Consider the following 25,927-nt stretch of genomic DNA (forward strand, 5'->3'; position numbering starts at 1 on the left):
GAGACATTGTCAGCTACTGGGGACACTCTCCAAAATTCATAAGCAGCTGCCTTTTGAGTCAATGACTGAGAATTCGGGATCAGCCAAGTTCCCACAGGAATACAATTTAGGGGATACGATCCCACAGGAATAGTTTTGCAAACCAGTTTCTGACCCTTTTATTTCCAAAGACTTCCACTGTTCCCTCTTGATGGTTGGTTCCACCTTGTATTAATCTTGATATCTTTCTTTCAGAAGATAGCTTTTTAGAATCGTGCAGTGATTTCCTTTCCAAGAAGGTGCTCCAGAAGCATGAAAGGCGAGCCTCCCTGCTGCTCTTGAAAGCCTTTGTGTCGTTTCCTGGAATGGGGTGTCTCCCGGTGCAAAGTACCTTTTAGGAACTGAACCAGAAGTGCTCACAATCTTATACGTTACCACAAAGTCTTCCTTTAGTGTGTGGCTCTCCAAATTTGGCAACTTTGTGGACTTCAACCCCCAGAATTCCCCAGCCAGCTTATTTTTTAAAAATAAGCTGGCTGGGGAATTCTGGGAGTTGAAGTCCACAAGCCAACTTTGGAGACCCACGCTTTAGTGTCATGTTAAACGATACAATTCAATTACCCCACAGCAAATCCTCAACATTTTTTTTTTATTACGAAGTAAGAGAAACTGGCCCTATTCTCATAATTCTCTGAAGTAGGTTGGAGTGGAAGTTTTTGTGAAAACACCCACAATGTGTTAATTAACAGTGAATACTTTCCCCTGTGCCTGGAATTAATGTTTTATTTGAAGTTTAAAGCTCCACAGAGCGTAATTATTTCAAATTGGAAATCATTTTTCCTGTTCAGATTAGTTGGTGTGTGTTTATGTTTGTATACAAGCACACACACGTGCATACCATTATCTTGATAAAAATGGTGAAGGGTCCACAAGTTGTCATTTCTCTTTTTAGTCTTGGCACACATGCCCATTCCCCTTGAAGATGAATAATGAATAAACATTAGCCAGGTGTTTAGAATAGAATAGAATAGAATTCTTTATTGGCCAGGTGTTATCGGACACATAAGGAATTTGTCTTTGGTGCATATGCTCTCAGTGTACATATGGGAAAAAATACATTCACCAAGAATCATAAGATACAACACTTAGTGATATGAACTAATTTAATACGAACTAATCATTACCACTGTGGATTGAGGGTTGAAAGACATTTTTCCTACTTCTGCAAAATTGTGTTGACAAAATGAGGTTGTCATTGATAAAATATTATACAGAAGTGGAGAAAAAAAATCCTTGTTGCTAGAACAACTTAGTAAGGTGTGGATTTAAGGGACAGTGAAGGCCTCTGATGTTCTTCAGATATATTGAATATTTACTCCCATCGGTTCTAGATAGAATGTCCAATGACAAGTTTTGTCAAAATTTAAATCCAAAACTTATGGAGAACATCAAATTGTCTAAAGTAGTCCCAATGTTCTGCCTGCCATTTTCTTTTTTTGTCCACAGCGTCCTTTCAGCGTTGTTTTTATCTTCATAGAGTGTCTCCAGGGGTAAGGAGTAAATAAGTCACCACGAATTCATTTCAGAGAAAGTTGGTGAATGCACTCAGGGAAATATTGTGCTAGAGCCCGTTGATGCTCAAAGTCTACTAGAGATCTCAAGTATTGATATCAAGCTTGTCCTCAGTTTAAGCTTGCCTCCAGCTTAAATTTAGTGCCTTGTTTCTTAGCTATGGAGGATGCAATGGAATGTGTTAGCCAACGGCCTTGAACTTTATTCAGAAATCTAAAGTGCCAAAATGGCTAAAAGCAACATGAGATGGTAGCGAAGTAGCACCGCTATAACACCTCACTCATTATTGATTGTAGGTGCTTCTGAGTCAGACACCTGTTCTGTACAAAGAGCTGAGTGGAGATGACCTTCGTGTTAGGGTGGTGCACGTGGATCATCCATCCATGTGATCGGAAAGCCCAAGGAGATGAACAAAATGAAATCAATCAGTCCCCATCTTGCAATAAGAACTTTCCTGATTCCTAACTTGGGCTCCTTTGTGTTATTAGCCATAATGGAAAACTCAGTTAATACAAATAAAGGAATGCTTCAGATTGAAGTAAACAAGGTGGCAAACAAGCTTGCAGGAGTTACTATTTATATAGAGCTATATATACTATATAGAGCTCTGAATATCCAGGTACAAAAAAGCAGCTCAGTATATAAATATGAAGAATAGGAATAGGAGAATGCCCTAAATTGAATCCAAAAACTAGAAGGGGGAAAAAATATCCTCTCTCTACTACAAATCACCCAACAGTAAATGTATATTCTATTTTAATGGCAAAAACCTCATTTGAATAGCCTAAGTATAATTATGGGGTGGCATTGAAATGGAACTTCTTGTTTTGGGGAGTATGTGCTCGTACTGAGATAGATTTCACAGTCTGCTTTTTGCTATATTGGCAGTAGTTCATGGGAGCTGACTCAATGAGTTTTAAATTGGGAAATATTGCTATATCAGTGAACACATGCTTAAAAAAATTTTTTTTTTAAAAAAGACAACGATAGGAAAACTCTTGCCTAAATATTTTATGGGAACAAAACAAACAAAGTTATTTGCTGATAGAAATTTGAATACAAGACAGAAAGTTGTCTCGGAGCTATGGCTTTTGCCTCATTTAGCTCAATGTTTTCAAACTTGGCAACTTTAATATATGTGGACTTCAGTTCCCAGAATTCCCCAGCCAGCATACTATTTACATCTTAAAAGTTGCCAAGTTTGAAAAACATTGATTTAGCTATTTTTCATGAATTGCTAGGACCCTCCTGAGGTTTTTCCCAGCTCTTCCTCTTACTCATTTGCTTTATTGATGGATGAATCTTGCTGCCTCTGATATTGGAAATGATTTATAGCTACCATGGCTACTGCTGGCTGAATTGTCCATGAACCTGACCACTTTCCAAATTAGTGGCTATCATTAATGTTGTTCTAGCAACAGACTCTACAGTTTAAAAATGCTGGATCTGAGGAAGTATGTAATTACAGTCCTGAATCATTCATTGTTTAGTTAGAACCACCAGTTATAACACTCTGAGAGATGGAAATATCTACTTTCCCCACACCATAGATAATTGTAGATATCTTTATGATATTCTCTTCACTGGATTTTAGTCAAACTTAAGAATTTCTAAATGTAGATTTCCCCCATAAAGTAGATGTTCCAACTCCTTGATTGATTAGTTTAATTATTTTTAAAAAGTTATATCTTGAGGAAATGGCTGTTGATATTTCAGGATTCTAAAAATTCAGTATTCTGATGCAATTTTTTTTAAAAAAAATCAAAATATGCTATAGCTTACAGAATACACCTGCAATAAATATAGAATATCCTTGATTCAATCCTTGGAATTTCCAGTAGTCTAAGATACTATCTAAAACATTAGAGGGGAAAATGTGATTTTTTTGTTGGACAGGAGAGAGATTGGAACTTGCTTTACCTGGATTGTTGTGAATTACTATTTCCAGCATGTTTCAGCATTGGCCCGGAGGCTACTGGGAGCTATAAATCTCCTCCAGCATCTGTTCCCCATTGCTGATGTAGGTAAAACTGAATTAGAAAGTCATGTGCCATATTTGTATAGCTGTCATGCACTTTCCCATTGCCATTAGTGCTTAACGAGCATCTATATAGCACAAAAAGTCATGGCATTCTGTTCTCCATCATGATTGGTATGCTCAGCCGCCAATCTTAAGTAAAGCAGCTGTTATTAGTATTTGCCATTTATTAAAGAGGCAGAAAACAAACACTGAACTTGTCCGATTGGAATCCCCTTATGTGCTGGGCATTCACAGGCTTTTATCAGGAAAAATCCATTCAGGCTGAAGAGGCCCTTTCCACTGGCAGGAGTCTCCTGAAGCACAGAGGGAGGTCAGATTGCTTGTTTGCTCAACTTCTGCTTCCGATTATGATCTTTTCCTGCCAATTCGGGGCCGTCTAGGTGATTGAAGGCTTGTTGATAACACTGCCAGGGAAGGTTACAAGAGGAGACAAATGTGTTGCAAGTCCTTCAGCGGGATTATTCCTTTCTTTGGGGTTTCCGAGTGAGGCAGAAGGGGAAAATAAATACAGAATGCCCATGTTCTAATTATATCTGAAGATCATAGCATTGCATAGATTCTGCGCGAACTTGAAACGTATGCATCTTTTATATTTGCATGAAATATTCTCATCCTCTTTATTTAGTTTAAAGAGATCGCTTGAAACCACAGTTAGATCTCCTCTTTGCTTCGTATTTTCAATAGAAAGCGAAGTGGCTTGTCCTGTTTGCTCTACAGATGCATTCGCGGACTCCTTCCTAGCAGGGGAGAATTTAACATGAGTTAAGTTGGCTTTCAACATGGAGGCATTAAAATGGTATTTTCTCCATCTTTGCATCTCTCTTTCATCAGGAAAGGAATATTCCCCTTATGGCTCATCCTATGCATTTTAGAGACAACTGACAATACCTTTCAAGCTTCCCTGGTCAAAATTGAACAGATATGCAAATTAAATGGAACTTCGACTGAGAAAGTGTTGAACTAGACCTTGGCAGGTCCAAGTAACGCTTGCAGTTAGACATACAAGTATACACAGTCCTTGTAACTGCCTGCGTGAACATTTGGAGGTGGCTGGGGAGATGCTCTGCCTGAATTGTAACCAAGTAAGGTTGGATTTGAACTGATATGTAGATATCCGTCTCATTCCAGCTCTGTGTATCAGGATGGTGTTCTCTCTAAAAACATTATGTTAAACACATTGCACCAAGCTTAATGTTGCTCATACATTGCATTTTAAAGGCTTTTAAATTCCTATTATTGCTAGGAATGCATTGTAAGTCTTTGGCCTTTTGATAGCATTATGTTAGTTTTTTCATTAGATTTTAGAGCAAAATCCAGAATGCTTCCCTTTTACTTTTGTTAAACCCTTTACATGGATATTTGCTCTGGTTTAATCTTCCTCAGCCTCTAACTGAGCTATAATTTGGGACACATTTCACTGATAAACGTACTTCCAGTTTGCACATGTTAGGAATTTGAGGTTGGACACTGTATATTATTACCTTTCCATCTCTGTGTGAGATGGAAAGCTCCCATAGTAGCAAAACACAATATTATAAATTATATAAAATTATAAAATCATTAGAAATATATGGAAGGGATCTGATACTAATCTGAAAATTAATCTCACCAGGCTTTGTGGTTAAGTGTATTATATACTTGTCTGAAATAATTCAGTCCGATTGAGTAGTGTGTTCTTTTTACAAAAAAGGTGCATTGTACCCCATACCCACCCCTAAAACTTTTTATTTTCTAACTATAAAATGGAGCCCTTAATTGGCACACTTATCAAATGAATACCCACTGGAACAAACCTCCTTCTCTCAGATATAAAGCTACCTGTGGTGTACATACTTTATATAGTATGGCAGGAGAATCAATATTTAATCAGTGAGCTGGTACAGCGGGGAATAAGATATATCCAGCTGAGATAAAATGTTTCTTCAAGATCAGATTGGAGGAGATGCATTTAAAAAAAAATCATAATAGAAAAACAAAACCTCTAGCATGATTTTCTGCTTTGGAGAACCGCAGTGGAACAGCAACAGTTCTGGTCTTGCCATAAACAATAAACTTTTTGCAGCATGTTTTTGATGAGTGGTGGAATCTGCAGTGACCTCTAAAAAAACAACAAAAAGAAGAAGTTGAATTTCTATAAGTATATTTCATCCACAAAACTTGACCGCCTCTCCAGAAAATGTTTACACAAAGCTGCTTGATACATGCATGTATAATATACTTGCATGTTTATTATTTACTTTCACTTAATGGAAAGCAAGATATATAATTTTATGCTAGTCTTTATGTGGTTTGTGTTTGAAAGCAAGCCCAAGTATGGCTAAGTTTTGCAAATTGCAACAAGTTACACAGAGCAGACTGAAAGAGTGTGTGTTTTGGGCTTCTTAAATGCAGTTCAGAAGGATGTCTATTCAGCTAATTTTCTATTCCAACTCCCCTTCCCCTTCCAAAGCATTACCCACTAATCAGGCAGTATAAACTCAACAGGCCAATAACATCGTCTGGCCGAGGAATTCCGTGGCCCGATTGCAGGGTGACAATGCCTGATGAATTCCCCAGCCAATCAATTCAGGTTAGCCACCCTGAACCATAAACTAACTTTATCACATTTTTTTGTGCAGACTCAGCCCTGCGGTTAGTTTATAATTCCGCATAGCAATCTGAACCTCCAACATTGGGTTAATCCCATAAACTATGGTTAACCATAGTTGGTTAGTCCAATTATCAACGGAAGGGCATAAATTACAAGTAAACAGAGAACATTCTCTCTTTAGTATCTGCAAGAACCCAAAAAGTGACGGGATTGTAGTATGCCTGTGATATAATCCTGCCTCTGTTTTGTTAAACGCAACCATTTCAGGGGCAGATTTAAAAAAAAAATCTATAATAGAGACTCATAGATGAACAAAGTCTGATATTTCTACCTTCCCCTTCTCTCCTCTTTCCCAACATCCACATTGGTTGGAATCATAATTTTATTGACCTTGGTGGAGATACGCCTGATTTACTGTGGGTTTGGACTCAGGTCCCATGAATGTAACTTATCTCAAAAAATGGCCAGAGGGAAGAGAGTGAAAATGTCTAGATTAAAAAAAAAATAGTGTTGTACATTTTGACATTTTTTACATTGTTGGGTTGCAAATAGTTGAATTAACTTTGGCCAGACCTCAAGAATGCCCCCACAGTTCACGGCTCTTGGTCTTCCGCCTGCTTTTCTCATCAATATTTTCCCTCATATCAGCTTAAAAGTTGATGAGTCCTTTCTGCAATTTGTGCAGCTTCACTTTCTTTGAATAACTACAGAAAGAGCTAAATATATGTAGAAATGAAGCTACTGGTAATGAGTCTTTAAAATACAGTGTTAGGGAGACCCAAGATGTTACAATCCAGATCTAAAAAACTCTGGATCCACCTAAGCTGTTTCTGTAGGTAATCCCTTTCTTCGTTGACAAGAAACTGGATTCCTTGTTTTTTTTAACTTTTCCCCCAGGAAACTAGTTGCATTTTCGTTACTCCATATTTTGAATGATTCAGAGAAAAAGATTGCTGGAGCACACTTAATTTCTCTGGCTAAGTAGGTGCAATGGTTTTCTGTGTATACTAAATATATATATATTTGTAGTCTTACCCCAAAACCAAGGCAGCATGCTTCTAATTTTGCATCCTAATTTATACATTTAGTTCTCTTGTGTCAAAAAAACCACAGATCATTTTCTTTTTCTTGCTCTTTCTTATTTTTTTACTTTGTAGAATTTTTATTTACGATGTTCCATATATCAGTGTATATAAAAATAGACACCTATTTTTGGGGGTAGGGATTAAAATGTTATATGGATCTGTATGTGAAATGTTTTATGGAAGATAACTCTGTAAGCAAGGGTGTAAATGCATTGTACGTATTCTAAAATTTAAATAGATTGTACATAATGGATTGTAAATCAGTTGTAAACAAGCAATATATATTTTCTTGAATATATTATATAGTGGTTTATATTTGTTAAATAAGCAATTATGTATACTCTTAACTAACCATTTAAATATTTTGTACAGATAAGTTTATTAAATATTTTATTGATAAATTGCTTCTCTGTATATTTCTTTTAGTATTGCAAGTTGGGATTTTTAACTGGAAATGATATTTCTACAGTTAGTTGGGGTTTTTGTAAGAAAAATCCAATTATTCAGTGCTTTTACCATAAGTGCTTTATCGTCATCCTCCCTCAGACCCTGTGCATTAGGATACTGCTTTAAGTCTCACTTAGCATCGAAGGGACAGAGACAAGGAAAGTGTCACCCAGATGAAATAATTTTGTTTCACTCTTTCAGAATTGAAAGGCCGGGAGTTCAACCTCCAAATTAGCCAGTTATACAGGAAAGATAGATGTACAGTGGTTGTCAGGAAATTTATACATTCCACCCACCCTTCTGCATTTTGGATACTAAAGCTTAACAGGACTGACTGTTCAGTCTTATTTCTGTATTAAATGTAAGCAATATAATGTTAGCAGCACCAGCAGTCATGGTAGGTTAGTGAAGTTTCAACACTTGATAAATGCTGGATTGAGCAGCTGAGGGGGACTTTTTTCTGCCTGCACCACTATGGCAGTGGGTCTTAACCTGTGGTCTGCGGCCCCTCGGGGGCACGAAGGCTTGAAGAAATGTTATGATTTAAATTTTAAGTCTTGGGAATCTGTGGCCATGATCCATGGCCGCAAAAGGTATTTAAAAGGGGTCCGTGGTGAAGAAAAGGTGGATAACCTTTTACATGTTTTTTTCTATCCTAGCACTCATCTGTCAGAATGAGCCAGTGCTTCAATAAACCGTTTCTTAAGATGATGTCCATTCAATATTTGGTAAGTCAGCTCTGTAACCTCTGTGGGTTCATAAGATTCTGGCTTTCTGACTCCAGGTTCTGCCTCATTTCCAATGTGTAAGAATCGCCTCTCTCACCACATCACCTGTACGCTAAGGGAAGAGACTAAACTTAGATATGTGTGGGGGAGTTTCCACCATTTGACGTGATTACCTGTAGAAAGTAAGGAAAATGTCCTTGATGAAGATGTACAAGCACCACTGTCAGGAGGACAAGGGGTAAGACATACTTTAAGGTCACAACATAGGGATAATATTTGAAAGAGATGCCTCCCTAATTTACTTAAGTATAAAAGTGGAAGGAGGGACAGCACAATCAGACTTGCAGGGTTCTGCTATAGCAAGTCTCAATAACAACAGTTTTAGCCTTCCTGTGGAGTTCATTTCTTGATCTGGTCTACCTAGTGGGGCTGATGTCACCACATTTTGTCTAATTATAAGACCCATCTAGAAGCCATTGCTTCTGTATCGGGCAATTTAAGTCAAGCTGTGTGCCTCCATTCTTTCAAACGGCCTATGTTCCACATTAGTAATAGCACTTAGACTTAAATACCACTTTATAGTGTTTTACAGCTTTCTCTAAGCAGTTAACATATTGCCCTCAATAATCCGAGTCCTCATTTTACCAGCCTTGGAAAGATGGAAGGCTGAGTCAACCTTGAGCCGGTCAGAATTGAACTGCTGGCAGTCAGCAGAATTAGCCAGCAACACTGCATTCTAACATCACTGCGTCACCACGGCTCTATTGTTAGATTTCCACTTCAAGCTTCTGTAAAGAGATTCCTGTTGTGGCAGTTGTTTCTGTCCTCTTTCCAGAGAATTGTCTTGCTTAAAACCAGACTAGTTATTCATTAAAATGAAATCAAGGAACAGGATAACTAAAGGAAAAGAGGACACCACGGATTTCCTCCTATCAGTATGTGGGCAGCATTTTAATATTTATTTAAGCTTCAGTGGGCTATGAATTAGCATCTCCAGAATCCTACTAGGGTTCTTTATAACATGCAAAATGGGAAGCCCTCCAGCTCCCTCTCCGTCTTGGACAGAATAAAATATTTCTAGCTGAAGAAGAAAATGCAAATGGGTGGTAAAACTATTAGTAAGAACTGAATATACGCAAACATAAAAAAATATATCATTTTTATCATGTAATGTTAAGGAGGTCATGTCAATGACTAACACTTCTTGCCTGTGTTCTTTTTTTTTTACACAAGGACCCCTCCATGGTTTCATTTTATACATGAGTTGACCTGCTCCATAAATTCCGCATGACCACTGTTTAAAGCAGCAGCCACTTTTGGCAGTCACTCTATATTCCCACTCTATAGCTTTCTCTTTCAATGTTATGGACTGCTTTAATTACTCTTGGGTCACTAGGAGACTCTCAGTGGGTTCTTACATTGCCTAAATTTCAATAAAGAGGCTTTGGGGCACACAATAATCCCAAGTCTTAACTTGACCCTGTGACCCTGAAAATAAAATGATAGCCTCCAGGGTACAAGTGGGTTTTTATCATTCCACACAGTGTTAAGTAGCTTTATTAACAGCCACATTCTTCTCTGTTATTCAAACAAAGTGTTTTGCAGTGGACCAATTAGAATAAGAAGATCAGAATAGAAAAGTAAATAGAAATAGTGTGCTAATTTATCTAATGCTCATAATGTTTATAATATAAATGTGTATGTAGATGGATATAAACATTTAGAAATCTTACAGTGCTCATTGGATATAGTCTATTCATATGGAGAATGTTCAGTGTTTCTGCAGTATAGCTTTTTACAAATGCAACAATTACATTTAATTTTTAAAAGCAAGTTCCTCACTCAAATTATTATTATGAGAAATTGTGTAAAGGAAAATTTTTATTTATTTATTTGATTTACATCCTGCCTTTCTTCAGAAGCTCAAGGCAGAATATCCAACATTTCCTTCTTTTATTTTCTCTCACATCAACAGCAACCCTGTCAGGTGGAATGGGCTGAGAGAGTGATTGGCCTAAAGGCACTGTGACTGATGACGGACTTGCCCTTATGCCACCATGTTTTATGCGAAAAGCCACAAGCAGGTTAGGGAGTCAATTCTCCAACCCTGTTACTTCCCTCCAGCAGTTCATGATCAATTCGTTAAGTATGGAAATTAAGAAATGTCAAAAATTTCATGAATTAATATAATTCCATTTTATAATTATCTGTATAGGATTGAGCAAATCCTCCAGAAAGGATAAAATAGTACTAGTTTTGACTCAGTAAAGCCAGTGAATCTTTTGCAAGATTCACTCACGCCTCCCACGCACATATGTACACATGCAACCCATTTATTTTGTTAAGCAGATGGGAGTAGCTTCTGGAGTAGCTTTTCAACTCATGAAAAAGACCTGATCATTTCAGTGGTTTAAAAACAAGAGTTGTCCAGCCCTCATTTGTACTAGACGCTTTAATTGAACAGTCACTCTGTTTCACTCCAACCACATTTATAGAGTCCCAAGTTTTGGCTTCTTCAATGATGTGTCTTTTGTTCAATCTGCAAAAAAATGGAACATGAGAGCAATTCTTTCAGAACTAGAAATGTGCAAATAAGACACAAGGGAAGCTATCTAAGGGAAACATAGAAGATGTGTTAAAGATGATTTTTTTTTCCTTTTACCATTTTCACGACTTTAGCCATGAAAGCCAGCTGGGTGATCTTGGACTAGTCCCTTTCTCCCAGCCCAACCCACCTTGTTTTGGGGGGGGGGGGGAAATAGGAGGACAGTGTGTTGGATATGTTCATAACCTTGAATTATTTGTCAAAATAATAAATGTGGGGTACAAATCAATCAATCATATTTTTTTTTTGCTGGGTACTCCCAATGCAAATCCACTCCCCCCCCGCAAGTCAAATCCTTTCCTCCATCCCAGGGGTCCTCAAACTTGACAGCTTTAACACTTGTGGACTTCAATTCCCAGAATTCCTCCTCCAGTCATGTTAGCTCAGGAATTCTGGGCGTTAAAGTCCACAAGTCTTAAAACTTGCCAAGTGTAAAACCACTGCTGCATAGAAACATATTTTGAAACTTACAAAGCAATGAATAGCAATTAACAGTGTTGTGTTTATTTCTGAACAAAGGTAGAAACTGACTGTAAAACGGTACTCGCTCTGGCCCAGTTTAATTTATTCCATTTAATTCGAAATTAAAATGAGAAAGAATGTTTATTCATCACTTATCAATTCCAGTTTTCTGCCATTGGGCTAACAGCATTCTGAAACAAAGATCAAAGGACTCTTTCAAACACAGAAAGCAAGAAGAAGGTAGCTATATTATTAAAGAACAAGAATTCTTAAAATAAACTAGTATTTTGCATTAAGCAATTTGTAATGTACAAAATTGGTTTAAATTATCACACTCCTTTATGCCCATATGTAAATGATTAGTGAATACAAACGTTTTAAGTTTCAAGTAAAAGCAGGCAATGAATCTCTGATTAAAATTCTATTAGGAAATACTGCAGTAGTTCCAAGATTGGCTTCTTGAGATGACCAGATAATGAAAAGAGTAGCAAAATTAATAAGCATCATATTCTGAAAATAGGCTGTTACTGTTACAGATGGATCAAACTTCACTGCACGAAAGTGTCCTATAGTCAGTGCTGGGTGTTTTTAATTTAATATCGAATGCTTAAAGAACTAAGTTTTCCTTTTGGCAGGCAATGCTGTTATTACCAGGTTATAAATGTTCCTCTGCCTGACCACATCTTACACACAAAAACATTGTAGGAATATGTTTTTTTTAGATCTACAAAACACCAGGATTCAATGAGACCACGGAACAAAACTGTATACAAACAACCAAGTTATGTAAATATAATAACCATACAGATTAGCTTTTTACACTCCAAAACCACTCCTTCAATGTTAGATACAATGCTAGTCATGCTTATACCACTTGGATTCCCAGTAATACTAATATCTGCCCAAGTAATATATATATACATGTATATATAGGCCAGAACATTTAATATTCTTTTTGAAGTTTTATAACAGTTCAACATGATACCCTGTCAAAGCCCTGAGGTAAATATTTTGTGGCTCTGTTTATACACACCTACTGGTGTGATGGTGGTGGAGAGATTTATATTGATATGTTAACCCCAGGCAATAGTGGGGCTAGATAAGGGTAGTTGTCCTATGAAACATCCTCAGGGTTGGTTTGGATTAAACTAACTGCCCCCATTAGAAAAACCTGCAAAGAATAAATGCTGCTGGCCCTGAGGCTAAATTAAGATTCATGTTTTAGATAGGCCAGTCCCCCCAGTAATCCTTTTTCTTTTTACTCCCTGCAGCCACAAGGGCGGGGATGAAGCCAGCTGAGAAGAGGATGGAGCTGGTTAAACCTGGTGCCCATCTTGCCTGCAATGGCTTCAATCAACAGACGAATCCCTTCCCCTATGATTAAACAACCACCACCAGCCCACCACTATCACACATCGGATAGGGGGAGCCTCCCAGGCACCTTAGCAACGCCTGGGCTTCCCGCCAAGATGGCCGCTCTCTTGGTTGTCTGCTATCAGCTCAGAGTTTTCCTGAGGGTGGGGTGGGGGAATCGCATAGCACAGAACCAGCCAACCCAAGCATCCAAACACTACTCCTAAGTTTGCAAAAATGTGACCCAAGTGACAAACAGCTTCCTTTTTCTTCCTTTTCTTGGCCAGCAGGAGATAGCGGTCCTGTTGGAAATAGGACTCCAGTTGTTGTGCCCTGGGCTTTTTTTCAGGGTGGGCCAGATGTAAAAAAAAAAAAAAAAAGAAATCCGATGTCTATGTGCACAATTTTCCATTAGTCTCCCCTCAGAATCACAGGGCTACCCTAGCTTAAATAGTGTTCAAGGTTAGGGAGACAATGACAAGCATAAAACATGGCCTTTAACACAGGATGCTGCACTAAATAATGGGGCAGACAAGAAGAAGACTGCTTTGGGATCAGATTACAGTGGACAGGTAATCCCAAGCTTCTTTTCCTCCCAAATTCCCAAAGTACAAGCATGAATATACTTGTTTCTTGTTTTTGTGATTTGTCAAAAATCACAAAGACTGGAAAAAAGGAAATGGGAAAGGAATTATTTCATACCCAGCAGTGACTTCTTGAGAAAAAAGCTAATAAAAGGAGTATGTCGTACAAGTTCTGTGTGTTCTAAAAGCAGTTCTAAAATAACATATATAGGCAATCTTTGACATATGACCAGGCCTGCCCAACACTTTTTAATGGCCTTTTTTGTGGCAGTTGTTAATCAAATACGGTAGTTGGCTAAGTAAATGCGGTGACTGTTAAGCAAACTCATTGTTTTCTATAATGGAGAACAGAGACTTCCGTAACTTCCAGTTTTTGGCAAAACAGTCATAAAACATGGTCACATGACATGTGAGTGTGCTGCAAGCCCCTGAGGTGCAGTCACGTGATCACAAGAGGAGCAACTATTGGAGCCACAGAAATAGGTTATAACTCCATGTTTTCAGGTAGATCGTAATTTTGAATCATAGATAAGCACTAAGCAATCATTTGTAAATCAAGGATTACCTGTAACTCAACAATTATTCCCACTGTCTGAGGCAGAAGGTTGTTCATATAGAAAACACAATTCCACAGGCTGGGTATTGAGGTGTTAAGGGCCCTGAATGAAGTGGAGTAGACAAAATGCAACTCCAGTTTTAATATTTGCAAAGCTCTAACCAGTGCACTTAGATCTTTCTCAATACAGATAGTGGTTAAGTCAAGATAGTTCTTGACCTAACAACCTCTCATTTAACAGTAGCTGAAAGTTATGATAGCCATGGAAAACGTGATTTATGACCTGTCCTCACAAAACCATAATACTGCCTCTATATCACATGATTGCAATTTGGGAACTTGGCAACTGTCTCATGTTTACTACTGGTGCAGGGTCCGCTGATCGATATGATCCCGATTTGTGGTCAACCATGTTAAGTGGCCATGTTGCAAGCGCCTGAAATTGCTTAACAACTGTGGTAAACCTGGTCATAAAATCATGTGATGACTTGCATAACAACCACTCTGCTTAGCGAATGAAATATCCGGTCTCAATTGTGGTCATAGATCAAGGTAAGAAGTACTATATCTTACTAAACATCATTGTTGGTTCTGCTTGTAAGCAACATAGTTCTTCTTTCTGCACACCAAATATATGTCTTCTGTCACAATGGAAGTTGAAATTACTTTAAGCAATAACAATTTTTTTTTAGTGATTTGTATTCTAATATCATCACCCTAATTTATATGGTATTTTCCCCCAATGGTGAGTGACAGTCAATTCTAACCCATACCACCTCAACAACAGTATGGGAGACAATTATGGGTGCAATACTATTACAATGTTATGACAGAATGAATGGTGTTGATGAACAGACGGGGGGTTATATGTCAAAAGATCTAAACACCCGATGCAATAATTCATACAATCCTGTAAGAGACAATGTGCTAGCTAGACACAAAATTAATGGCTCATTAATTCATAAATTTGGAAAATCAAGATGGCACACGGAGGTCAGGGGATCTCTCTGTCTCTCTTTTTGTTACAACAATCCTGTGAGTTACCCGAACAGATAGTCACTGTTTGTAGAGGGAGGCTGACACTAGCCTAAAGGAATTCAGGGCTCTGGAATTATACAGTCATCCCCGTGTGTTTGCAACCTTACCTTGGGTATTTCTTAGAAACCTATCTACAGGAATGTAATATGAGCTATCGGGTTAACACCAGAGCTTCCAGAAAAAAGCAAACCATAATGCACAGACAGAAGATTATCAAGGAAGATTACATGGTCACAATACAGCTAATTCCTCCTGCTGTCTACTCTGGCTTCATCATAGCTTGGCAAGATCGTTCTGTATCCAGCCTACTATCATTTCAGCCATTTCTTTGCTGGAATCCAAGACAAAAGAATGGCGGATTCCTTTCTCACAGATTCGAATATCTCCGTCCAGAAACTCCATCTTCATCTCTTCGTAGTACTGCAGAGGACACCATGAGTCAGTTGTTCCATAGTAAAAAATCAGCTAAAATAAAAATAGAGAACTGTCTTAAAGATGGTGGCAGGAAAAGAAAGAGACCAGAGCTAAATCCAATTACCAGGAAAAAAAACTAAAACATAAATAATACCCAAGCTTCGAAGAGAAATTCAGGAGCCATGGCATATCATGGTAGATGACAAAACATCGAACATATGTATTAGAAATACCTAGGTAATGAATGACAACGGTCAGAATTTCTTCAGTGGAGACTTCTGAAGTTGTAAGACACTTTCAACCAATCAAAAGAGACCTACTGAGAATTATTGCATTGTTTAGTTATCCAATGTGACACTAAGGATAATAGCCCTTGATTGGGAGGATATTTATCCACAACCAACATAACAGGTGGAGAATGCAGTAGATTTTCAAAAATATCTGCTTATCTAGCCAATCTACAGGCAGAAACGTTTCTTCTGCCAGAAAAATCCAGGATGTTTAGTCCTCCTGCTTCTCCAAGTTGGATGCAAAACAAAAAGTCTTAGATGTAAAAATTGGAACCTGAGGATCAATAGGATTTGTTTCCAAGCAAGCAACTTAGTATGGGCTGTTTGTTTATTTACTTATTCCATTTGAATAGCCACCTATCTCAAACCATTAACTCTGGGTGGCAACAAACAAACTTTGCATGGGCCGTTGCGCCTTCCAGTTGCTTTTGTTTTTACTTTTAGGGCCAAATCAGACATCATACTAAATGCGTCATTTTGTCAGGGCTTTTTTTTATTTTTTTAAAAAAACTTTTAAATAAATAGCAGCTGCAGATAGGGAGTGACTTTTCACTTGGGATCTCAGCATGCAGGGAAGGAAGGTGAACCCTTTCCTCCAAAACATGAACTGGGTGTCACAGCCCAGAAGAAAAGTGAACAAAGAAAATAAGAGTAGATCCAGACTGCCCAAGGAAAACATCCTGACATCTTGTGCTTTGCTTGCAGGTTATCTCTGTCTGTGTAATTAAAAACTTGTGGATTCCATGACCTTGAAAAACCAACCATCGCCAACAGGACCCATTCTATATATCCCCGAAAAAGGCAAGTTTCTTCTTCTTTCTGGGTTGCAGAGATACTGCATGAACACAGTGTCTGCATTTTCCCTTGCTTATACTTCAGTTCTTCCCACCCCATCATAACACTAGCCCAGGAGGTAGAGTTATGAACTGCTTTGAGATGATCAGCGTGTGCGTCATGTTGTTGGTTGACTCCCCTGTGCTAAGACATCAAATTCATGTTTTATTTTTAAGTGAGTGATTCCTTTTGTACTGCTGACCTCTTTCCTCTAATCCTCTTTCCACTATTGCAGTATTCCCCCCCACCAAAAAAAGTAATGGTCATAAATAAATCTAATGCTTCTATTTTGGATTTAATGCATTATCACTGGATGCAAGCTTAAGTGTTGCTATTTATCTCTAAATGCTTCACACTCGTGTTCTATTACTATTAATTAAGAATGATAGGACTTGCAGTCTAATGTATTTCGTGCTACATTGGGACGGCAGAGTCTAATCAAAAAAATGTCCATATAACTTTTGCTTCTTTTTACTGACTTGGCTTGGTTTGCATATGTTTCAGAGCTCCTGTTATAGTTTTATATCAATCATGGATATTTTAAAGATATTCCTGTAAAAAAGGTAACTTCTATGGGATTGCAAGGCAGTGGTGGATGGAGTGACAGATAGAATGATAGGAGAAAAAGGAGTCTTCATGGATCACTGCCCCTCACCACAACCAAATGGAGAGAAGTATGGTAAGGTCATCTTACTACACAGGCAGATTTTAGAGTGCAACTAAAGAGTAATGCGATTTACTATTACAAATTTCATACCTTGGCCTCAAATGCTGAAATGTCTCAAATAGAAATTTAATAAGGGAACTTCCTTTAGGGGAAAAAAAAAACTTCTTTGTTCATTAACTCTGTTTATGAGCTGAATCTATTTTACTTCGTGCTTAATAATATATGCTGCAACTTGACTAGAATATTCATTATTTAACAGTACTGTACAGTATGCACATTTCAATGAGTGCAAGTTGATACAGAAACCTTCCCTAACCTGGTGGCCTACAAGTATCCTCAACTTTCCAGACACAATGGCCAAATTGCTAGGAATTACGGAAACTGAAGTCCAACACCTCTAGAGGCCACTGGTTTAGGGAAGGCTGGTCTACAGGAGTTTGCAAATTTGGATTACGAAAGTGAACCTACGTGTGAGACCTTCTGCGGAAGTAAGCTATTAAAAAAAGTCCAAGTGGTCAAATATAGTGCAAGAAACTACACTTATTGTAACTCTGCTTTGCTTTCTGCTCCCCAGGAGCTCAATGTCTCCCTCCCTTTCAATTCTCTTATTTAGATTTGGTCACAAAAGGACAAAATTGGCACTGCTATGTGGGCTAAAGCATGGTTAAGTGCTACATATAGCAAAATCTTCTCGGGCTGCTTTTCTAACTTTGGACCTCAGCAATACACCATCCAAAAAAACATCGGAGATCTGCCCAAATGAAAGGTGTTCCTGGCTGCAGAAGATGTTTTAGACTTATTCATGCAGCCTATTTGAAGGATTTTCCAAATTGGAGGGAAATAATTTACTCTGGCTGGGGAAAGAAAGTCTGCTCTTGTGGTGTCTTCCATACTGCTGCTTTCCAGATTATGAATCTTTCAAGGGCAATAACTATTAGACCGCTATGGACAGCTTTGGACATTGGATTTAAAAAAAATAATAATCCCTGGGCAATAGTAGACAAGCTGTTTCAATAAAAGCAACTCAGAATTGGTTTTGGCTGCTTCACTGCACAATTTTTCTTTATGTTGGTATAAAAAAAATAAGCCTGTGATGGAAAAAAAGAACAAAGTTAAGTTAGAGAGAGGAAGAGGAAGAGGAGGAAGAGAAGGAGGAGATGGTTCTTCCATAGGCATATTGACTTAAAATGTTGCGTAGCAAAACACTTCATCTTTATGAATGACCTTGGACCAAGGCCCAATAAATTTCCTCCTACATGGTTAGTTGCTTGCACATGCAGGACTTTGGCACTTGTAGATGGCCTCACCTCTTTTCTTTCATTGGCTGCTTATTACAGGAACACAGGAAGTTATATCACACCGAGTCAAGCTATTCATTCATGTAGCTCACTACAGGGTCAACTTGCATGGCATCGGGCCTAGTGGTTTGAGAGGCTGCCTTTGTCCTCTGGCGTCTGGAGGGCCAATTTCAGCTGATAGGTTCTTTAGATTAAATAATGTCATTTATCAGCATCCAGGCAAGGCACCTTCTCTGTTTCAGCACCTGTCATCAAGAATGAGGCTCCCCAAGATGTGTGTGGCTCCCAACCTGAAGTACTACAAGGATTATTCTCCTAGACCAGGGGTGTCAAACTCAATTTCATTGAGGTCTGCGTCAGGGTTGTGTTTGACCTTGGTGCGGGGTGCAGTGGGCTTGGCCAAGGAGGCTGTGGGCAGTTTGACATCCCTTGTGTCAGAGGAACCTGTGGTGGCCCAAGCGCTCTACCAGCGAAAACAGGCTCCCGAGCTCCACCCCTATCCTAGACTTGGGCTAAGATAGTTTGCTGGGTTGGAGGGATGTATGGGAGCCTGCTGAGGTTACCAGCTTATTCTTTTTTCTCTTGTTTCAGTTGATATTGTCATTTCTTGTTGCCATTATATTGTCTTTAGAGTCGAGGCTGCATCAAACTGAATAAACAAAGGTTTTCAGGTGCTGGGTATCGTTCTGTGATTTTGCACAAAAAGATGGCATAGACACCAAGTACTCAATTATACCAATGCCAATGAGACGTTTGTATTTATACCTGAGATGGAAATCCAGCATTTTCACCAAATTTGTCACTGATGTAACATTTGTTTTTTTTAAAAAAATTGTGAAACTAACAAGAATTCTGCCTTGCTTTCCCTTCTAGCGCAGGGGACTACAGGTGAAACTTGAAAAATTAAAATATCGTGCAAAAATTCATTTATTTCAATAATGCAACTTAAAAGGTGAACCTAATATATAAGATAGACTCATTACATGCAAAGCAAGATAGTTCAAGCTGTGATTTGTCATAATTGAGATGATTATGGCTTACAGCTCATGAAAACCCCAAATTCACAATCTCAGAAAATTAGAATATTACATGCAATCAATAAAACAAAGATTGTACACAGAACAATATCAGACCTCTGAAAAGTATAAGCAGCCATATGTACTCAGTACTTGGTTTGGGTCCCTTTTGCAGCAATTACTGCCTCAGTGTGGTGTGCCATGGAAGTTATCAGCCTGTGGCACTGCTGAGGTGTTATGGAAGACCAGGATGCTTCAATAGTGGCCTTCAGCTCTTCTGCATTGTTCGGTCTCATGTCTCTCATCTTTCTCTTGGAAATGCCCATAGATTCTCTATGGGGTTCAGGTCAAGCGAGTTTGCTGGCCAATCAAGCACAGTAATCCCATGGTCATTGAATCAGGACTTGGTGCTTTTGGCAGTGTGGGCAGGTGCCAAATCCTGCTGGAAAATGAAGTCAGCATCCCCATAAAGCTCGTCTGTGGAAGGAAGCATGAAGTGCTCCAAAATATCCTGGTAGACGGCTGTGTTGACCCTGGACTTAATGAAGCACAGTGGACCAACACCAGCAGATGACATGGCTCCCCAAATCAACACAGATTGTGGAAACCTCACACTGGACTTCAAGCATCTTGCAACGTTTGCCTCTCCATTCTTCCTCCAGACTCTGGGTCCTTGGTTTCCAAATGAGATGCAAAAGTTGCTCTCATCAGAAAAGAGGACTTTGGACCACTGAGCAACAGATCAGTTCTGTTTTTCTTTAGCCCAGGTAAGACGCTTCTGATGTTGGTTGTTGTTCAGGAGCGGCTTGACAAGAGGAATATGACATTTGAAGCCCATGTCCAGGATCCATCTGTGTGTGGTGGCTCTTGATGCACTGATTCCAGCCTCAGTCCACTCCTTGTGAAAGTCCCCAACCCTTGAATGGCCTTTTCCTGACAATCCTCTCCAGGCTGCGGTCATCCCTGCTGCTTGTGCATCTTTTTCTTCCACACTTTTCCCTTCCACATAACTTTCTATTAATGTGCTTTGATACAGCACTTTGGGAACATCCAACTTCTTTTGCAATTACCTTTTGAGGCTTTCCTTCCTTATGGAGGGTGTCAATGATGGTTTTCTGCACAACTTTCAGGTCAGCAGTCTTTCCCATGATTGTGATTCCTACTGAACCAGACTGAGAGACCATTTAAAGACTCAGGAACCCTTTGCAGGTGTTATGGCTTCATTAGCTGATTAGAGTGGGACACTTTGAGCCTAGAATATTGAACCTTTTCACAATATTCTAATTTTCTGAGATTGTGGATTTGGGGTTTTCATGAGCTGTAAGCCATAATCATCTCAATTATGACAAATCACACCTTGAAATATCTTGCTTTGCATGTAATGAGTCTATCTCATATATTAGTTTCACCTTTTAAGTTGCATTACTGAAATAAATGAACTTTTGCATGATATTCTAATTTTTCAAGTTTCACCTGTAGAAGAACTGTTGTCTTCCTTACTCCAATCCTCAGAAAACATGCCCACAGAAGGAAAAAGCCATTGGTTCTTGCTCTCCTGGCTTATATGGGGGTAGAGAAGAAGTGACGGAATCCACTAATTGGTGCCATAATAATTGTGATTTAGGAGAACATCTGAGCATCGCTGTGATCAGAATGAAAGAAAGTAGTTCTTAATCCATTTGATTCACTCCTGGAACATAAGGAACTAAAAACTACAGTGAAAAAAGTCTCCAGAACATTATCAACTTACTGCAGGGTTCCTTTTTTAAAAAAAGAAGTATATCCAATTTGATTTGCAACTTCTAGGTCTAATTCAAAGGGCTGGCTTGAATTAAACATTTCTTCTTGGTTTTACAAATCTTTCTCAACTTGATGGATGGAGACCATGGTCATATAGATGTTCTTGAACAAGAACAACCAGCATTTTCTACCATTGGGCATATTGGGTGGGACTACAGGGAGATACATTTAGCAAGATATATGTCAGGAGTCCTTTATTCCTGATGTATGGACACTTCTCTTGTGTTTAAGATTCCTGGAAAAGTAATATCAACGCTCCCTTTTTTGAGAAAGTGAGAATACGGATTGAAGTGCTCTAAAATCTTTGGCTCCCTGTTATTATCCATTAAAGTTTACCCCTTGCTGACACTTGGAAGATTGGTATAAATACAAATTGAATAAATAAATACAATATAATTACAATTTGAATGAATGAAGCCTTCTAGAGCAAGCCAGATCATCCTTCATCAGCCTAATTATCTTATTAATAGATAATATAGTATAGAGCTGATACTTCTGGGGTAGACGTGGAGTAAACAAATTGTTAGCAGGACTGCACAGCCCAATAATTCACAGGGAGCAGAAAAACAGAGTCAGATGCCATACTAGGGTCCATACAAAGAGGTCAAATAAAGTTGAGGCATCAAACAGAATCTATTATCCAAAATACAAGAACCAAAGTCAGGGTAGAGTCAAGTGTCAGGGGTTAAATGAATTAAGTTAGCCAGAAACAAGGTATAGAAACATTATTTCCAGCCTTGTCTATTACAAACTAAAAGCTTGTAAAGCCAGAACTTACAAAACTCCATCTAGGCTCCCATTATTAGCCATTAGGCTATTCAAAAGGAGTAAGTCAAACTCTACCACTGAGGAAGCTTCATTGACAAGTAGACCAATTCATTAGTCACATCTGCATCCCCAAGTTTGAATTCTCAATCTCCCCTGTTCCCTAGAATCTGGTATTTTCTGCCAATTTAGGTGAGGACATTTGGCTGAAGTCGCTATGACATGATACATTCCATGATGCCTTCAATAAATAATGTGAATTACATAATTGGCATCAATTGCATTATGATATGAATGACCACCATTCTAGCAGATGATGTCACTTCTCATCAGATGTTATTATAAAAGGTCCTCTATCTTATGAGATTCTAAGCTGTGACTCATGCCCCCTCCTTGGGTCCTGGTCTTTGGTTCAGAGAACATATATGGTATGGCTAGAAGTGCAGATTCACTTTCAGAGGAGGACTCATCCTGAGAAGACACGTCTTCAAATAAAATACAGAATTCTCTTTCTTGTTTGTTTTGACTTGATGATCCTTAAACTATTTTGATTGTTTCGGGTATGTGATTTATGTTTTGTATTATATTTTTGGGCTGTAAAGAGCCTATGAGACATTTTAAAATTAATAAGCAGTATACAAATGACACAAATTTATTAATACATAAAATAGATAAATTAATAACATATAATGTCTTAATACCTAGTTTCTCTCTTCTGATGGTGTCAAATTGGGATATTTTGTTAATTTTATTCTAAAATATTCTTAGTTCACCTTAAACTATTACAAGATGTGATGAGGTACACAGAATCTTGCAAATAATTATTAAGTTACTGAAATTTGGAATTAGAGCTGAGTGAAATGGAGTGAATTTGAAAACAGATATACAAGAAAGCTGGAAATAATTCGGAAAAAATGCTTCAGAGCAGGTGGGAAAGCAAATAGAGCACTTCTTTGCAACTCTTTAAAGCTACTGTATCTTTTACACAATCACTAAGTCATCACACAATCACTATATTTGTACACACAACCCTCCCCCCATTTAGGAGTGGAATCTGAAGTGTCGAACAGCCCTAGTATCCGATGGAAAGTGTAAAAAATAAAAGTCTACCTTATTTAAATGCTGCTTTATTGTAGAATTGTCTCGCTCTTTAACACTTCTCATTTCTTGGCTTGCCAGGTACATGATGTTTGCTGCAGAAATAAGACACACAGGCATGCACATCAGAAAACAGAACTTACACAGGAAACCGTGTCCGGCTACAGTCTTCAAATTTTGACAGCTTTAGGGATTATTCTCCATTTCACAAAAATGTCTCCCAGTTGGTAGTCAATCCATGTCTGCCTGCCTGCCTGCCTGCCTGCCTGCCTGCCTATCTATCTATCTATCTATCTATCTATCTATCTATCTATCTATCTATCTATCTATCTATCTATCTATCTATCTATCTGCAGTCATTAGAATGCAGTATTGGAGGCTAATTCTGCCGACTGCCAGGAGTTCGATTCTCATCAGTTCAAGGTTGACTTAGCCTTCCATTCTACTGAGGTCAGTAAAATGAGGACACAGATTGCTGGGGGCAATAAATTACAATAAATTGTAAATTGCTTAGAGGGCGCTGTAAAACACTGTGAAGAGGTATATAAGTCTAAGTACTACCCATCTATTAGAAGGATCTTTGGGTGGGAAACAAAATAAGAAGACAATACAATAAAATTATCATTTAAGACTATAAACAGAAGGTATGAGACATGAAAGGACCCAATAATTAGGCCGACTAGTTTCAATTTTACTCCTAAGTTTGTCTTTAAAACATTTTAACATTTTAAATTTTTTTAATGTTGTCTTTTTTATTAAAAAAATAAACTAGACATGTAATTCTTAATTAAAACATTTATGGAAAGAGTTAATTACACAAAATTACATGAATTTACATAGAAGAGTTCTAATGGATGCTTCCCCTGAGCAGCCTTTTGCTTGAAAGAAATGACGAGTGGAAGATTGTAAACCAGAGACATGGATTTCTCTCCAGAGGCAGAGAAAAAGGAAATAACAATTGGACTGCTCCTTACCAGTGACCTCAAACATTAAATGGGGCAAATTCCTGTAGCACTTTAAGGAAGTGAAAGCAAATGACATTGAGGTAGAAGAGAGGGCAGAGCTGGATTTCAAAAAATTGATAACTTTCCATATGACTTGATATCAATGTACTTGCCAGCTCAATTTAGAACTCTAGATTCAAGGTTTAAAACCAAATTATTTGACAATTCACCATACAACTAGGTATATGGAATGATCTCATCCATTCCCAACATCTGGCTTGCGCAGATTAGATTCCAATTTCTCTTGCTCCACAGTACACTTGTATGGGATTAGTACAAATAAAGTGAACAGGAATATTCAGGAGTGAGACACAATTGCCTAGAGTTATCAATTCTTCACAGAGCTGTGAGAGGTCAAAAACTTCAGAGTGCAAAGTTGATGATTTTGTGCACGGTACTTCTTTTATTCTACCCCAAGAGTTTCTTCCAAAGGAAGGTTGGTAAAAGTGTGTAAAGATGCTTTGGATCCAGGGGTCTAATGTTAATGGTAAATTTCTAGCCCTCAAACTTTCTACCAAAGGAATCATGCCACCATAGCGATTATGTTATGCCATTGGCACAGTTCTTCATCGATGGAGCAGTTCTTCCATTCTATTTATATAGGTATCACATTTGTAACCTGCTTCCTATCAGTAAATCCAGCCTGTGGTAGGTAGCTAACAATACAAAATAAAACATTCTCTTAAAACGACAAAGCACAGTATAAGTGTCCCATAAGTGTGGACAATATTAAAATCACAGCAAAAGAAGCTTCGAACAATTTAAATCTAAAAACTGTACATAAAAACAAAGGACCCCAAAGAATAAAGGCAGAAGTCCCACAGTTTTAAGACTATTTCCTTAGTGTAATTAAAGCATACTAGTTCATTCTAAATCTGAAAGCTGCACAGCCTTAAAGTTATAGCCTGTACTGTTTTACAAAAGAATCCAAAGCAACTTAGAAAACAGATCTTTCATTTAGAGCAGGGCTCTTCAAACTTGACAGCTTTAAGACTTGTGGACTTCAACTCCCAGAATTCCTCCTTCAGTCATGTTAGCTCAGGAATTCTGGGAGTTGAAGTTCACAAGTCTTAAACTTGCCAAGTTTGAAGACCCTTGATTTAAATCTTGGCAACTTTAAGTTGTGTAGTCAGCTGGGGAATTCTGGGAGTTGAAGTCCACACCTCTTAAAGCTGTAAGGTTGAGAACACTGCTTTACTGGAATAAACAAAATCCCTCCAGTGCCAGCAACACTAGCAGCTCCAACTGACCCAGCTAACACCCACCACAAACAGCAAATGCGTACAATTATAGCTGTCTGAGAAATTCAATGACCTGAAGAAGTGTTATGAGGATCAGGAACTTCTATAACAACAATATTGTTATTTAATATTATTAACCAGGCATAAAAGAACAATAAACCACTATATTTTAAAAGGAGATTGCTTAGGAAGATGCTATTGTTCTGGACAGTAAAGGAGACAAAAGAAAAGGACTAGAAATCAGAAGGCATTTCTTTATTCCTAGGTCAGCTCTAATGCACTTAGGTGTAGAGAAAATTGCATTCTATAATCCTCTTTTTGATGTGGAGGGTGAGATGGTGCCTCCCTCCCTTTTCTCCTTTTCCCCAACAGGGATGATTAAGCATTGGTGTCCTTTTAGTCATGTCCCTCTGCTAAACAGAGGCTGCTAACTGTGCCCCAAACACACTTGATTTATTTA

At 38.2% G+C, this 25,927-nt stretch overlaps 1 protein-coding gene across 4 annotated transcripts in view; it reads right to left on the reverse strand.

The window, feature by feature from the left end:
* Window positions 1–11,525: 11,525 nt before the first annotated feature.
* Window positions 11,526–25,927, reverse strand: part of LDAH (lipid droplet associated hydrolase) — a 96,852-nt gene continuing 82,450 nt past the window's right edge. For all 4 annotated transcript variants that reach the window (XM_026695350.2, XM_026695349.2, XM_087917904.1 and 1 more), the window contains 2 exons: window positions 23,235–23,317; window positions 11,526–15,505 (listed from right to left, as the gene is read on the reverse strand). In XM_026695350.2, the coding sequence (XP_026551135.2) occupies window positions 15,314–15,505; window positions 23,235–23,317 (275 nt within the window). In that variant the 3' untranslated portion in view covers window positions 11,526–15,313. The remainder of the gene's footprint in view (window positions 15,506–23,234; window positions 23,318–25,927) is intronic.

This window comes from Pseudonaja textilis, chromosome 1, assembly GCF_049901715.1.
Source record: "Pseudonaja textilis isolate UNSWEBS1 chromosome 1, rPseTex1.2, whole genome shotgun sequence".
NCBI lineage: Eukaryota > Metazoa > Chordata > Lepidosauria > Squamata > Elapidae > Pseudonaja > Pseudonaja textilis.